Source organism: Pipistrellus kuhlii, unplaced genomic scaffold (assembly GCF_014108245.1).
Source record: "Pipistrellus kuhlii isolate mPipKuh1 unplaced genomic scaffold, mPipKuh1.p scaffold_m20_p_5, whole genome shotgun sequence".
Taxonomy (NCBI): Eukaryota; Metazoa; Chordata; class Mammalia; order Chiroptera; family Vespertilionidae; genus Pipistrellus; species Pipistrellus kuhlii.
Window position 1 is genome coordinate 53,867,324 of NW_023425551.1, and position 17,615 is coordinate 53,884,938.

The following is a 17,615-nucleotide window of genomic DNA, read 5'->3' on the forward strand; positions in this document are numbered from 1 at the left end:
ATTGCAACGCTCTCCAACCCTCCTCCTGAAACAGAGCCAGCGTGTGGGCTGAGGACGTGAGAAGGAGACAGCACACCCAGGACCCCTTCGGGCAGTTTTCTGTGCACACCTCCACCACTGCCCCCACCACAAAGCACAGAAAAGCACCTTCCCTTTCCCATTCCTCTCTCCAGGAGACAAGTGGAGGAAGAGTAAAGGTATGTGGTATATGGTTACCTTTGGAGTGGAAAAACAACATTTTTATAAAAATTTTTAAAAAAATCACCATCTACATTGGAAAAAGAGGGATGTGATATGCAATGACAAAGGTGGCCCAGAGACCATGGCGGTGGGATGGGATGGGAGTAGTGTTAAGGTGGGTGTGGGAAGGGAACAGAACAAGCTCCTCCTTCTGGTTATTTTCTCCCAGTTCTCAGGAAATTCATCTTTATAACTAAAAAATAATATGAATGAAGCTACTTTGAAATGGAGTCAGAGCTGCCATCCCAAAGGAGCTGCCTTGCAAGTCTGATACCTCCCACCTCTGGAATGTTAAAACGGGGCAAACTAACCTACAGCGGCATGGTGTCTGCAAGGATCGCAATGAAGCAGCTATTGTGACTATCACACAGATGGCTACAGAACTGAAAATTAAAAACATTGTTCAGAATTAAACGTCACTAGGTTAGCTTCTCTGCACCAACAGAAGCGTCTTCCTACTAATAAGACGCTTCCCTTTCCCATACATACCCCTTGTCTTTGTCTCCTAACCCGAACACTGTCTGGGCTTCTCTGCCTGAATCAGTGCTTTCCGAGTAACTATTCCTTTCTAATCTCAAATAAATGCTGATGCCTCTAGCTTTGGCCTTTTATTTTTAGGTTATCAATACTGAAGGAAAGACTGGTGCTTCGCAAGTCTGAAGCACCTCATTTCCTCTGGAAAATGAAAAGAAGAATGGATCTAAAATGACACATTTATTCTGGAGAAAACAACACCTCCTCCAAAACCCTAACATCTCTCAAAGGGCGGGGGGGAGGGGGGAATAAAGATATACAGATGCAATCATTCTCCATTTTGTTGCACACGGAAGGCAGGTGAAGAAATCTATGCAGCCATCCATACTATGGCCTGCTGTTCAGCATCCCCCTCAATCCCGCAAAAAAGAAAGAAAAAAAATTGTTTCACAAAATAGTCAGAAGCAACATTGGATTATGACAATAAGACAATCACAGGTGACCTGGAAATGGGTTCCACGGAGCCCTTCAAAGGTTAAGCCACAGCCCACGCTGCAAAGAGAACAGAAGCAGGACACAGAAAACAAAAACGACTGGAGGGCGATGGAGGGAGGCCGGCGCGGCGCTCTCGCAGTGGCAGCCCCCGACGTTCCCGCAGAGGTCGCAGGAGGACAGCTTCGCTTCGGAGTTGTAGCTTCTCACCGCGCATCTCCCTGTTCAAAGAGGAGGACATCGGTTTACACGTCGCCTTTGTTTGGAAACGCTGGCTTTGCCAAAACTTAGAAGCATTTCAATACGCTTCCCTGAGTTTTCCATTCTCCCTATAATTCTATTTTTTCTTTACAAGAAACAACCAAAAGGCTCCAGAGAGGCCCACACGGCTAACCAGGTCCAAGTGGGAATCAGAGCTTTCGGTCCAATCCGTGCACCACCAGCAGTTGCCGGCGGGGACGGAGAGCATGGCTGCTGCTGCAGGACACGCGCCCTGGAGCTTGGTGGAAACTGAAAGACTTTCAGTTGAGGGTTGTTTCACCTCCTCCAGAGTTTCTTTTAGGGCGATATTGTCTGTGCACTGGAGTGAAGTTCTGATAGTGAGAACTACTGAAAAGAGATATATGTATGCTGTGTGTTAACTATAACTGAAAAATAAATTAATTTTTTTAAAAAACAGAAACAAGATATTTACCAAGGGCTTTATTTAAAATTACAAAAATATGAAGAAAACTCCACTTATGCAATGCCTTGTTTCAATGCTTTAAAAACGGTGATTTTCCAACTGGTGTGCTGCAAGAATTTTTAAAACATGCAATACCTCTCTATTGAGTCCGGGGCACTGACCTCCTTTCCTTACATTGCCAAATAAGAAAGGACAACAGGTAATACACCCATAGCTGTCCAATGTGAATGAATCAAAACTATACCTATTTTTTTTTTTGTCAGATCAGCAAAAAATTTTATTTTGGGTAGTGCTGCAGAATTTTAGTAATTAGTTTATGTGTGCCATGAGATGAAAAGAAATGAAAATTGCTGCTCTAAAACATTGAGAACATAATCTCTAAAAAGTACTCAGCTTTGATAAATTTTATAGGATAAGCTAGTATGAAACAAACTATATAAAGCACTTATAACACTCTAATGAACTCATTATGAAACAAATTAATTTTTATAATTTTCAAAAATATTCTATATTCAAATTTCTTCCTGACTATTTAATTTTTTAATGTTATAAATATGTTTTCTAACTTTAGGATTTTCAAAAATGAGATGGTAGGCTTTTAAAACTCTGATCCTTCCCAAATATTCCTTTAAAAATGTGCCCCTCAAATAAATTGTTTTCCACACACAAAAATAAATTTACATAGACTGAACCTCTTTTGTTTCTTAAAGGTTGAAAATGTTCTCCACACACCTAAGAAACATCAATTGGGAAATTTTGCAGGTTAAATAACAAAGTTGGATAACTAGGTACTATCCTTGAGTCTCCATGGCATATCCCATCCTTCTGGCAGAAAAAAATTGGTTCCCCAAAATGCCCCACAAGGACCTTGTAAATGATCAGTTGTCTTCATTTAAATGAAAAGCTTACCTCCTGCTCCCCTACCTCCTACACTTCCCCTAACAATACCCCCCACCACAAAACCAATTCAGTTCATGAGCACTTTGAATAACTGAATTAATGAGTGAGTGAATGAATGAAGGGATGGATAGGTGGGTATCTAGCTTAACTCCTAAAGTAACAGGAACTCAGAACTCACTTACTTGGTTCATAGTAATCCACTATGGACACAGAAGCATCTTTTATATTTGAAACTTTAAAGTTTCTCACAGTAGGGATAGCAACACAGAACTGGCTTTCATTTACCTTGAAAAACACAAAAGACTTTTAAGAAAATGGCAGGTTATGTGTTCATGAAAAAGTAAAAGATATTTCTTTTCCTTATCATTTTAGGAAACAGATACAGAAACTAACATTCAGGGAGCACTTCTTCAGGCCCTGTACTCTGGTAAGCACTTTATATAAATTATCTCTCATTTAATCATAAACTATCCTTACAGGAAAGGTATTGTTCTTACTTCCACTTTGCTGAGAGGGATAGATACTGAGTGGTCAAGCAGCAATCCCAAAGCCAAATGCTCTGAGGCCCTGGTGCCTCACCCAGCCTCCCTGCCTCAGGCAGTGCACCCACAGCAGTTCCTGCTCAGAGCTCACAGCAGCCCCTCATCTGGAGAAAGGCCCTCAGCTCACAGGAGCCATGTCTCCCCGTGAGTGAGGTAACCCTGGGGTGGGCGGGTACACCGGGTAGGCGGAGCACCCCACAGCCAATGACTGATAGGAAGTATAAAAGGCCAGCCTCCTTGCTTCTAAGAGGGACAGCTTATGCCAATTTGGCAAACAAAATTGGTTAAGGAATCCAAAATTGATAAATGCCTTCAAACATTCCATCATATACCAATTAGCAGTAAACAGAAATTCAAATAAATCTGTCAAAACATAATAGACACTCACATCAAGATAACTATTAACAAGAACATCTCAGGTATAGGACAAACTTCAAAATCAATTATGTTATTAAGTAAAAACCTTAAGTTTGTTCTTCAAGTTCTAAATCAGGCTGGTGGCTTTCAGGGAGTTATTTAGTATATGAAAATTCCTGAACAGCAACAGAATCCTAGAGATCCCGAATTCATTTTAACAGGTTTTTAACCAGAGTGATTTTTGAAGTCTCAAAACACTGAGAACATTCAAGAACTAGCTTTTTAAAAGTAGATATATTGCTAAAGCTATATATGTCTGATTCATATTTGGCAAAACTGGAATAAGAAACATACATATTCCCCCCATGTAACATGAAATCCTAAAAAACACTTAGAACTCAATTTCAATTCAGAAATTAGAAGGAAAGACCAGCGGTTTTGAGACATAAGTAGAGTCTTAAATTCTTCACTTACATTATTCTCACATATTTTATGCACCTTATTCTTGGACCCATAATTTTCATACAGCAATGGGAAGTATGTATGAAAATTATGTATATAAATAATATACATAAAAAAATAATATACATATAAAGACCAAACCTCTGAATATATTCTTTTATTATGTAAGCACCTGACATAAGTGCAGGAATATTAACCCATTTGGGATTTATTAAAAGCTTCATAAAAGCATTTTAAAACATGTAATTAAAGCTTTCATCATCAGCATTTAAACGAATACGTTTAGCAATTCCCTGAGGCAGGAGAGGAATTCTCAAAGTGAGATCTGGACTTAATTTTTAAAATTTTAATGTGGCAGTTTCTATCTATTTTACATCTGGCATGAAATAATGATTTGGTTATCAATACTTTCATGGGGGTCATCATTAACAGCAATACCTTTTAATTAAACTAATTCTACCATGATGTCTTTTTAATGAGAACAAATATAAGGTTGCTGTGTTAAAGTCACTCAGGGACACAAAACGCTGAAATAACAACTTAAAGAAAACATGCGTAAAGTAAGGGAGACTCTGAACACAAGAGGCGGAGGCTCTGTACATGGTCACCACTATGAAACAGGTTTCACTACTTACAGAATCCAAGTACAGGTTGAGTTTCCCCTGATCCCACTCCACTTTCTTCACCATCTCGCTCAGCGGAATTTTGTCTGAAGGCACCGTGAAACCGCTGAGCAGGTTCACTTCCATGAGGGCCATGCCACTTCTTTCTGGGCCCAAAAACCTACATCGAAAGGAGAGGAAGGAAGAAAAAACGAAAGCTGCTGGCACACTATATTCACAGAAAAGTTAAAACGGCCAAGTGTCATTTCAAACATTACTATTTCGTTCCAATAAAAATCACAGCTGGAAAATGGTAAAACAGGTAATCCTTTCCTTCCAGGTGTGAAATCCTTATCCCCTCTCAACCACAGGAGGCATAATGGTAGAAAGGGGTTCACCTCGCAGACAGTGTGAAATGCCTGCCATGGAACAGGCCTGGGTAGGGTGTGACAGGTACAACCTAGGTGCCCGTTCAGCAGGCGACTCTGTTTCCGAGTGGCGACTCCAAACTGAACCGCAGCGTTCATTGTCTCAGAAGCTGACAGCCCGAAGGGTTCTCGCAGGGAGCCAGGACTGACACAGCGTTCGGGCCACTTCGCAGCAGAGCCGGGCCAACTCTTTAGCAACCCTGCCTTTGTCCAGTTTTACATCCTTCCCTTTGTTCTCCCGCACACTTGGAGCACATTTTGTGTTTTCTTTGGCCACATGGAGACAGTGACAAGAAAGCTTTCTCACACGGCCTCGTTCCCTCACACTGCTGTGCACAATGTCAGCATCAAAGCACCTGGGCACCAACAACGTTTGTCTCCTTTAAAGTAAATATTTTTCTAACATGAAGAACTGGCGAGAGCTTTCTGTTTGGACCAGAAGGAGCCCAGCGTGGTTATGGGAAGGAGAGTGCCTCCAACATGAAAGGATCACAGCATCGTTAAGCGAGTTCCTGGTGTCCTTTCCCATAGCAAACCCCAGCGGGGCTGGCAGAAAATCTTGCTTTTTTAGAGCAACGAACTAATGACCGGTGGAAAAGCCATCCAGTACAACTCTGACTGCAGCTGGCTCAGCAATCCCAACTATTAAGTCTCTTGATTCAAGAACTTTCTGCCTGGCCGGTATTGCTCAGTGGTTGAGTAGTGGCCAATGAATCAGGAGGTTACTGGTTGGATTCCAGGTCAGGGCACATGCCCAGGGTTGTGGGCTTGATCCCCAGAAGGGGGCACACAGGAGGCAGCCAGTAGATGATTCTTTCTCATCATTGGTGTTTCTATCTCTCTCTCCCTCTCCCTTCCTCTCTGAAATCAATAAACAATGCTTTTTTAAATAAAATTTAAAAATAATTTAAAAAAGAACTTCCTAAAGGAGGTGCTCTCAAACTTGTATGTGCGTTAGAGTGAGCGGAAAGCTGAGGACCCCAGCTTCACAGACCCCGCCCCACTATACCTTTGAGTGGAGCTTTTTTCCTTATTATTAACAAGTTTCTCAGACACTTTGGATACAAATCAGTTTTACAAAAACCTTACACGTACTTCCAAAAGCTATAAGTGCCTAGTTATCCACAGTGAAGACCTTCTAAATTGGAATATTTTCACTATCTTCATTGAACTTGACTGCTCTTATAAAATTTTGAGTTAAAAGTATAACACTCACCCTGACTGGTTTGGTTCAGTGGACAGAGTGTCGGCCTTTGGATCAAAGGGTCTCAGGTTTGATTCCAGTCAAGAGCATGTACCTTGGTTGCGGGCTTCTCCCTGGCCTGGACCCTGGTCAGGCCTCATGCAGGAGGCAACCAATTGATATGTTTTCTCTCACATCCATGTTTCTCTCTGTCTTTCCCTCTCTCTTCCACGCTCTCTAAACATCAATGAAAAAATATCCTCAGGTGAGGATTAACAAAACTTTTTTTAAAATAACACTGAATACTACATATGAACCTGGAAAAATTGCTTAATATAAAAATTACTACCAACAAGAAATAACCAATTTGAGTGTATTAAACATGATTGGTTAATTTCCAGTTTCATCAATTAGACCTGAGTTTTAATAAATTTTTCCATGCAAAGTTCCTATAAGTACAAAGAAAACTTGTAAATAATGTTGAACTCGTTGAGAAATGCATAAATATTATTAGCAGTTCACACATGTCTAGTTTGAAATCTAAAATGTAATATATAACAAATCTTTGTTCAATGTACTCCTTCTGTATTGATATAGTTAGATATCCATAAATAATTAAATCTTCAAATCTTTTCTTTTTTAAAGAAGAAAGAGGAGAGTTAAACAGATACCAACCTTGTGCATACATCCAAATCCACATGATTGATATCATCTTTATTATTTTTTACATTAACATCTAAGTCAAAGGCTTGTTTAATTAGGAATGATGTTTGTCTTGTGGAGGACTCTGACTCTTCCACATTATAAAAAACATTTAGCTGTAAAAATAACAAATTAGCATTAACGACAAATTAGCAATAAATTACCATCATTATGTTTTCTAAATGTTAAGTAATGATTCTCAACTACATTCACAGTCTCCAACCTAGAAAAAAATTTAGTTTTACTAGCTAACAAAGTCTCATTAGTAACAAATACTGTTATGAAAGTTTATTAGCGGTGATTTTTAAAGCTGAGAAAAGTTTGCTAACATTCCAAAACAAGTGTCATAGACTATCATGAATGATAGTCATGGGTATTGTTTTTTTCAAAGAATGTAAAACATTCCCTATTGGGAGAAAGTGAAACTATTGCCAACTTTCTCTCTTTATTATTATTATTTTTAATCCTCATTCAAGGATATTTTTTTCCATTGAGTTTCAGAGAGTGAAAGGGATCGGGGGAGGAGAGAGAGAAACATCTATTGGCAACTTTCTTGAGAGTGTTCACAAATTTCTAAACTCTGCTACCCAACTGAAGTCATCTTTCACACAATGGTACCTTAGAAACTCTAAGATAAAGCAAAACTAAAATATCTAAGAGCCTTGGTGGGACAGAAACCTATTCAACTGCTCGGGAGCCTTGTTTTTAATCATATATTTTTCAGAGATGATAAAATAAATGACGGTTTTCAAGTTAACTGGGTCTTTTTCAGCATATACATACTCTGTGTCTGCTGTGTGGACACTGGGGAGTAAAACCAGTGTTTTATTCAAATGGATCCTAAGATCAGAAGCTTGGGAAAATTTTGTGAGGTGCTGTGTGGACACTGGGGAGTAAAACCAGTGTTTTATTCAAATGGATCCTAAGATCAGAAGCTTGGGGAAATTTTCTAGACCTGCCTCATGCCACATTGTACTAAAATCTAAAGTTTTTACCTCTTCCACATTTTTTTGATCCAAGGTTCATAGGCCTTACTTATTGCTATGTAAGTTGTACTTTTTTTCTGATTATACTTAAATCACACTCACACAGAGAATTAAATCTCTAGTACCCATTGTGGATGTATATACAATACTATTAAAAATCCTTTCTCTGAGCCTTTATCTTTTAAACCTAAGATTTCCAACTTTTCATTCTGCCACTCCTAGCTCAAACCCTTCATCCCCTTCATCATTCTTGTTTTCTCACCCTAGAAATTCTCCAACTCTTTAACTACAACTAAAATTATAGAGTATTTTTGAAGCAGTTGAAGGAATGGTTTCATAACTTTGGAGAAATGATCTCTATTACTTTCATCATCCCTCTTCCAGTGGCATGCAATTGTCCTTTAAGAACCAATATCATCAGGACACAAACAAGGACTATTAAATTTGACCTCTGGGACATAAGTAATGCCACCTATAACTAAGTATTAAGGTTTATGTTTGGCCCACAATAAAGTTCAACTGCTCACTCAGACAACTTCAAAAGATCTTGCAGCTTATTTCCAACAGCTTAGCCTTTTATTACTCAAAAGAAGTTAACATTTACTGTAAAATTGAGAGGGTTTTTTTTTGCCATTCTTTTTCCAGGGCCCTTAGAAAAATATCAACTAAAGGAAATCTCAACATTTATTTCAGTGTGACCTTCTTTTTGCAATGTTTTTCTCCATCATGAGCAGTGCCTATTGGTCCCTACCTTTTGTTTTCTGCTTGTTGATAAAGACATAGGACTGATGAATATTCTGACCAGTAGGTGCCATATTTACCGCTGTGCCCTTCAAACATCAAGTAAAAATCACTTGGCTTAAGGAATTTGTCTACATTTGGTTTATCAAGAATGAGTTCCAACCAAGTTGGAGACTTAAGTATACTTATGTAATTTTTCAATTGTATCTAAAATATCCTGTGTATTTACTTTCAGATTTAATGTTTGCATTGAAAGATAGTTTAGGAATGAGAATTTTCACCTGGTCTTTGTTAGTAAAGACCAATATAAACTCTTTACTCTTTTTTCTTTCAATTTTTTTTCATTTAATACCATTTCTTTTAACTGTGAACATTTTCCCTTGATTTTTAAAAAACATTCCCTTGTTCTGAGTATCAAAAAAGTTAATCTTAGAATTATTTGGAAGTTCCTAAATTATACCTGAGCTTCTGCCTTACTTAGCAAATATATTGCAAGCGTATCTGCTCTCTTGTCTAGAACAACTGTCCTGTTATTTTAAAAAGTCCATTTTCTCTATAATAGCCTTTTTTCTTTCTTTTTTTTTTTCTTTCTTTTTTTTTTTTAACTTTTTCAGTAAATTTTTCAGGGTTTGTTTGGTTTGTTTTTCTAATCAAGTACACTATCATATACTGTATTGGGTTTCTAATGAAATTATTTTTAGTTCCTATGATTTTTGTGTATTATTAGTATAATAATTATTTCATCCTATATTTCATCCTGTATTTTTCATGCTACTTTCATTTTATTCTAATCCCTATTGCATGATAAAAGGTAGATTTCTTTGGATTTTCTTCCTGTACCAGAGCATTAACCATTTCATGCTCTAGTACAGGACATATATCCTATCTTTGGGGCAATTACTTGTAATGCCATGTTGACCTTTATGTTGTTTGATGAATATTAAGTTGTAAGTAAAATGCATATTTATTTATCAAGTCATAGCATTAAAATTCTGAGCTCTATTTTCATAAAACAATGTGGGAGTTTCCAACAATTCACAGGAAGAGTGTTGGAGGATTTCCATCCTCACTTCAAGCTACATATAATAACCAAGAAATATTTATCCAATAGAGATTATCAATCCACAGAGTTGCTGTTACTCTCCAGTTAATAACATCTCTAATAGTGATTTATCTTGCCTAAATCATATAAATGAATCATTAAAGATTCTATACATAGTCTAAATTAAAGATTTAGCAGTGCCCCAAACCAAAGAATTGTTATAGCAAGTCATATTTAACCAAACAAAACCAAAGATTATCACATACCTGACACATAGCAAATCCGAAACCATTTGCGGAAATATTAACTTCGATAGGATCTGTCACAGCAAGCTGAATAAAGGTGGGGGGAGGAGGGAAGCAAGAGAATAAGGCTAATTTTCCATATGTAGGTCCTTTCAAGTAGCATAAGAGGTCAGTGTGATTCCTCATTAGGGATACAGAGTGAGCAATCTGTGGGAAGCTTAAGAACTTTACAGGGCCTCACACATCAAAAGCTATGGGTCAACCATGACAGAGGTGAATTAGAGAAAGCAGCACCCACTCTTCACACACCCTCACCTCTGCCCTTTAGAAAAGCACATTAGCACTAGGGGTAGCCTGCCCTTCTGTAAGGGGAAAGACAAGAGACAAGCCAGCTCTCTCCGCTGACCTCCCTTAGTCAGTGCTTAATCCCTTGGTCATGCTGGAACCCAGTGACACATCCTCATTGCCTATGACTAAGTTTACTCCTTCTTTTCCTTTGCCATAACCCCTCTTCCTCCATTTCCAGCCTTGAAAGTATTACCTTCATCCATTACCCTCAAGTTTCCACAAGGTTACTCAGGGGGATAAGGTTAGGGTCTAGCATAGGGCTTTTTTCCATTTCAAAGTAAGAATTCTATTACTGGTTTTATCAATTCTCTAATGAGGCCAGGTGGGACAGCTGAAAAGAACATGGTCTTTGAAACCATGAGTTCAAGTCGTAGCTCTATTATTGTTTTGGAGCAAGTTCTTAACCTCTCTCAGCCTCAGTTTTATCATGTGTACAAAAGGAGTGAAAGTACCGTATTTTCCAGCGTATAAGACGACCCCCTAATTTTACAGTTAAAACACAGGCTTAGGCCTATATTCGCTGTATAAGACTACCTCCCACTTCCGAGGCAACACCAATTCTTTTTTTAATAGACCGCCTCTCTGATTCTGGCCAATCTGAGCAGGCTTTTTACTAGAACACAGTGTCGTCTTATACACCAGAAAAATACAGTATCTGCTGGAGGGAACTTCTTCGTGTTGGTTTGAGAAATAAGTGCAGTTGCACATGTAAAGAAATTGAGCACGATTCCTTCAAAAAATGGTATCTCAATGGGTGTTCATTCTGGTCCCAATATGAAAGTGTCCATGTTTTCTCCTTTTCAAAGTTCTCATCCCCTCCTCCCTTCCCCAGCTCAGCAAATTCAACCCAAGGAGTATACTCCTTCCTCCCAGTCTCTACAGGGCTCTGGGAACAAGTCTTTGTTGAAGTCAATAGGACAGCGATAAAACCATTTTCTACCCTAAGGAGTCACCTCCACAGAATTTTAAATAACCACCCCTTGTCCACACCTCTGCCGTCTGGAGGAAAAATAGGTTCTGTGGGTCAACGTGAAACTTTACAGGTTTCCGTACACCAGACGCCAGTATGGTCACTTGCATATTTGTCCTTTCTGTGTTCATCAGGGCTGCAAATTCAGACAGGGCCTTCAAGGCCACAATGGTGTCCTGTTGAAAAAAGAAAACCATGTGTGCATATAAGTATATATCAAGGTCTTCCAGGAGTAAATACAGTAATGTTTAGGACCCCCACTCCTAAACTCTACAGACATCCACCTTCCTTGAGAGTGGAAGTCTCCTTTATTCATTTTTTAATCTCCTTGAGAGGCTCAGAAAATATTGGCTGGACAGAACTCACCGTCTACATTATCAGTTACCACAGATGGAAAAATGGCTAATATAGACGGGGAACTAATTTATTCCCTATAAATATCCAAGGTGATGCTTATATCCATGATGAGAAAAAAATAAAATGAGTAACTTAAACCTTCGGCTTAAATTACTTAACTTTTAAACTGTTAAGTAATTTCATGAAGTCATGAAAAAAAGCAATTGCATGCTTCCTAAAGCTATAGATGGATGGGCAGGCGGGCGGATGGATGGATGGATAGATGGATGGATGGATGGATGGATGATAAATTAAAAACTGTCATGACTCACCTGGGTAGATGCAAAACCTCCCAAGTTGTTTCTTTGCCTGCTCAGCCACCGCATAATCGGGATTCCCTCAGCAACCTGATGCTGCACAATGTGTGAAAGCAGCGCATAGGCTGAGACTTGGATATCCAGCGAGCTGGACTGCCAGGACTCAGAAAGTCCGGACACCGATGACACCCAGAATAGAGAGCCACCTGAGAAGACACATAGACATTCTTTAAGTTGTCAGCTGAGCCTGAGGCACTAGCAGAGTACCTTTGTCCAGGTGTCAGCAGAGGCGGGTCTAGATATGTAAATCCAGTAATGCTAGGACCTAGTTAAGAATGCAAATAAGCTCTTTCGACCCTATAAATACACCTGAGTGGCTTGGGGGGATCGCCTTTGCTGCCTCTCCATCAGAGAGGTGGCGCCCACCTAGTGCCCAGCTTGATGAATCTATTTCTGCCTTCTTGTCTCTTTCTTTCTCTAATTTCTTAATCCCCAGCTCCTCCACTCAGGAACCTGTCATTTTCCGTGATGGACACAGAAAACAGAGAAACAGCCCACCGCATTTTGTCTCCTGCAAGAGAAAAATAATGCCAGAATGACCAATGACAGAAAAACTGCATTTTATACCATTCAATATCCTTACACGGATCCAAGCTCAACTTGGCTAACATAAAATGATTTCTATTGCTTTATATGTGTATATGTATGCCAAACAAAACATGTGTATTTAAACACACACATGCATGCACAGATATAAACATGTACTTCTATGTCACTTTTTAAATGACTGACACATACATTTTCATTCTTTCCCTGTTGGTTATATGTGAGGATGCTTTGATGAAAGTATTTTTCCAAAGATATCCATATGTTGGGCTCTAGACTCAACAGCTACAAATAAAAGAAAAAAAACAACATACTATATCCCAGAAAATAATGTACATAACTTTTCTGACCAGGCCATCACAAAAATATTTTAGAATACATTGGAAAGAACTCTGCTCTGGGAATCAGCCATTAACCAACTCTGTTATTCTGGAAAACCTCTCCTTCTTCATTATCTGAAAGTTGGTGTTATAAGTTCAAAATCCAAGCCCTCAAGAAAAAATAAGGGACACTGTCCAACTAAATAATCTTCCTAGAGATATTTCTACTAGCCCCTGGAGGAGAATCCTATTTGGTGCCTTCTCCCTCAAATATTACTGTTTAGATGTTGATTACACTTGGGTGGAATATATAATAACTACCCCCTAGCCAAGCAGAGAAGAAATGTCAAGGACTGCTTCAGCCTCTGTGCAATAATCTTTATCCCCAGCACAACAAGGTGATAAGGATTCAATCTATTAATGCTAACCCTATCTAATAAAGAGGGAATATGCTAATTGACCCTCACACTATTGCAAAGATGACAGCACCCACAGCCAATAAGGAGGGAATATGCTAATTGACTGAAACGCTCTCAAAGATGGTGGTGTCCATAGCCACAAGATGGTGGTGGCCAGTCCCCTCAGCCACTCTGCATGCCTGCCTCCAGAGTCCCCAGTCCCCTTAGCCCTTTAGTCACCCAGGGCCAGCCCAAGGCACAGGCAAGCCTCAAATGGCAGTTGCCCAGTCTCTCAGGGTCTGACTGAGGCGCAGGCAAGCCTTGGATTGTGGCTGTCCAGCCACCCAGGGCCACCCGAGGCTCAAGTAACCAGGGCCAGCTGAGGCTTGTGCTGCCGTCAATGGCAGCAGCAGAGGTGTGATGGGGTGTTGCCTCTCACCCCTGAGGACTCCCAGCGTGTGATAGGGGGCAGGCCTGGCTGAGGGACTGTCCTCCAGGGCATGAATTGTCATGTACCAGGATTCTAGTAATAATAATAATACAATATTTTTTACAGTCTCAGAAGTCTCAAAATACTTTCTACAATTATCCCTTCTTAAATTAACAGAGCTTTGAAACAGCTCTGTTTCAGTCCACTCATCTCCATATCTATCTATACATTCACAAGCGTGCACGCACACACACACACACACACACACACATGCACACACACGCACGTGCGAGCACACCCTGAATCCCTGACTGTAGAGGCCATTTGGGAAGTGACAACATCTGTAGGTTTGTCCTGCCATAGCCCCTAAATAGTCCCCATTCAAAAATATATATATCCTATCCATAATTCACTAACAACATTTTCTTTTGGCATTTGTGTTTCTATTAATTACTATTGTGGTTCCCATTTTTAAATATGTACCATGCAGCAAGCATTGTGCATTACCTCATTTAATCTTCACAGCAACCCTTAAATTGATGTCACTCCAATTTCATAGTTCAGGAAACTGCAGCTCACAAAGGGGAGTGGCAGAGGCAGAATTTGAACCCAAATCTCTCATAAACCAAGGTCTTAAAAACCACTCAAGGCCATTAAACCAGCAGTGGTATCAGAGAACTACAAAGGTAACTGACATCTGGTAGGGTATATCTAAAAGAAGAAAATACCTATGCCCCAAAATTCTCTGGAGAACTCTTAGGGAGAGTAGAAGCAACATGGCCATGTCATAATCCTGTGATCTCTTCTGTGCTTCATGCTTCATCCCATTTAAAAGATGTAAATGTAATCAACTTCATATCTGGCTTACAAAACTCTCACATAATTTATACATTTCCTAGTGCCCAACAGTCTAATAACTTCCAATGGGACCTGCGCATTACCCCCTTTTAAAAATATATATTTTTATTGTTGATAGTATTGTAGATATCTCCCATCCTCCCTCTCCCTTTACTCCCAACCACCTAGTCCCTGCCTACCCCACCCAACCCCCTAGGTCTTCACTACCCCACTACCGTGTCCATAGCTATGCATATACCTTCTTGTTCTCCTCTCTGAGTCAGGATATTCAAAGCTTCCTTGGCTTTAGGACTCTCCAGAAGGGACAGCGCATACGTTGTAAGAGCCAGAGTATAATTGTCTGAGATTCCTCTGAGGAATTCAGACTCCAAAAAGTTGATAGATTTCTTCAGATCAAGATTAGGCTTGAAAGAAAAAAAAAATACATATTTTACCATTCAAAATAACCCCAAAAAGTATTTTCAAGCATTTATTCAAAAAATAATTTCAGCATCCACAAAGCACCTGACTTTTGTCCTAGGCAGTGGGAATCAATAATGATCGTTGACATTCATTAATTAGCCATATTTTTACTCTCTGAACCATAACACTACTTCTCCGTTTTTTGGAAGTCAATAGGCGCTGTGCCTTTGAGAAAATAAAAAGTAGAACGTTTGCCAGGGTTTCTCCCGTTGGATAGCATGAATTCAGATGCAAGCATACAATATAGTTTAAGAAAGGTATTTCTCATATGTGATCTCAGGGGTTGAAGCTCTAAATTCAAGGGGAAAGTTTCTCTTCTGCACGCCTAGACCTGGGCTAGGAAAATAGTAGGAGCTTTATAGAGGGTGGCTGGTTTTGATCATGTGAAATGCAGTCAGCATTAGGCAGTAAAGGCATCAATCACTGAGACACAGCTCTGGAGTGAAATTAAGCTCATTAGCATAACTTTCCACGTAGATTCATTCTCCACCAGACATCCATGTCCATTTAACACGCTTTTTAGAGTGTGGGTGTACTTTGTACTAAATGAGCAGACACTGTAATTGCTCCATAATATTTAAGAATTTTTTTAAAAAAAATCCTTCATAACCTAAATTTAATAAAATGCTCTCCCAACTTTTGAAGAATTGTCTGTCCCCTAAGAAATTAACCTTTCCAACAATAAAATAGGAATTGACTTACCTTACCAACAGCAAGTACAACAACATTTATCCTGGAAAGCATTTTTAGAATTCTCCTACTTACTCTGAGAAAGTGGGTCAATATTTTTATTTTCAGATTTTGGAATGTGGTCACAAATGCAAAGCAAAAGGATGCCCAAATTCATACTTCAAACGTGATATAAAATTACAAAACTCCCTGAGTTTCCAGACACATATTGGACCTGTCCAAACCTACCTCTCCTGTGATTCCCCATCCATCATTTATGAAGTCAAAGATGAAATACCTGATACTTTCTGTATCCCAGGAGAGAAGTCACAATATAGGCTGTAAGCGTTACTGGACTTTTATTGCCACCTTGAAGCTCCCTGTGGATCACTCTTCCTGGCTCCCAAAATTCACCATTGGATTTCTGATGTCCTTTGAGCCATTTATATGTTCTGTGTAACACATTCTTATCAATATCTATATAAGAATCAGCTTCAAGGAAACATCGTAAAACAAAGGCTGACAACCTTGGGGGAAAAGAGAGAAATGACGTGAAATATAATTAATAAAGTCCTCCAAATAATGCTAAGCAAGAAAGCACCAACAATAGCAACACTTTTTTCCCCATCAGAAGAGTCGACAAAGGGAGAATCACCGAAGAAGAAACAAAGGGAAGAACACAACAAAGAGGTCACACAAACAACTCCACTGAGCTGGGTAGACCTAGTTCCCACTTGAGTGTGATCAAGAAATTTCTGGTCAACTCACATCATCTCAGAATTAAAAAGGAATTTAGAAATCATCTAATACAGTCTCGCTACTTTATAGATTGACATTTTGACTGAGAATTTGATATCCCAAGAGAGTTAAATAAATGATCCAAGATTATTCATCTTTGGACTGTCCTACGTATATACCAAGGATGAACTTATTACATACTTCTCTCAGCCCTAAAGATATGACTAAAGTATATTTAGTTCACAAACTGCCATACTTTTAAGTAAAGAAAATGGATGTTTTCTTTCCCAGAGGACAGGAGGCGGCAAATTAAAGTCTAAGAGCTAAATCTGTTGGGCCAGGTCTGCTCTTTGTGCCAAATACAGCAGAGTCTGTTTTGGGGGTTGTTTTCTTTACCTCTCACCCTCTATCCTACATCTAAAAAGTTGTTTTAAATGGATAAAGAGAAAAAGAGAGGAAGGCGAGGAGAGGGAAGCATATGCTACAGAGACACCATGTGGTCTATAATGCCTAACTCACTTACTCTCTGAACCTTTACAGAAAAAGCTGGCTGATCCCTACTACAGAACACTAAGTATTGAGGTGAAAAGAACGTCAAGCAATAAAACACTGAAACCTTTCAATTTTTAGATCTATATCCTTACTCATGCCATAAGAAAACTTGAACCAGATCTGTTTCATCCTATAAAAAATGTAGTGTGGTAAATATTACTAATATTCAATAATATCCAGTTCCCTTTTACTTTCAGGGATTCACTTTCTTGCCTCCCTGAAGTGATACATGGCCATGTGACCAGCTTTGATAATGATAAAGTGAAAAGAAATGTTACACCCCGGCTGAAGCATCCAATTGCCAGGGCTGCATATTAACGCCTGAAGCTTCCCAGGTGAGGTGAGATGGTGGCAGCTGAAGCATAGACTGCAGTGCCCCCTGCTGGCCAATAATAGAAATGCAGCATGTGAAAGAAAGAAACCTCTGTTGTAAACAAGCTACTGAGATTTAAGGGGTGGTTAGCATAGCATGCCCTGTCCAACCGGACTGATACAGTCTTTTTCTGAGTGAAATATATAATTGAAGGTAG

The 17,615-nt window shown here is 39.3% G+C and overlaps 1 protein-coding gene across 1 annotated transcript in view; it reads right to left on the reverse strand.

Annotated features, from left to right (window-relative positions):
• Nucleotides 1-939: 939 nt before the first annotated feature.
• The window catches only part of CD109 (CD109 molecule), a 106,158-nt gene continuing 89,482 nt past the window's right edge, over nt 940-17,615 (reverse strand). Inside the window, exons 25-33 of the mRNA XM_036414099.2 lie at nt 16,094-16,322; nt 14,903-15,068; nt 12,068-12,258; nt 11,420-11,575; nt 10,103-10,168; nt 7,041-7,183; nt 4,788-4,935; nt 2,974-3,076; nt 940-1,427 (exon numbers count right to left, since the gene is read on the reverse strand). Of these exons, the coding sequence (XP_036269992.1) occupies nt 1,243-1,427; nt 2,974-3,076; nt 4,788-4,935; nt 7,041-7,183; nt 10,103-10,168; nt 11,420-11,575; nt 12,068-12,258; nt 14,903-15,068; nt 16,094-16,322 (1,387 nt within the window). The 3' untranslated portion in view covers nt 940-1,242. The remainder of the gene's footprint in view (nt 1,428-2,973; nt 3,077-4,787; nt 4,936-7,040; nt 7,184-10,102; nt 10,169-11,419; nt 11,576-12,067; nt 12,259-14,902; nt 15,069-16,093; nt 16,323-17,615) is intronic.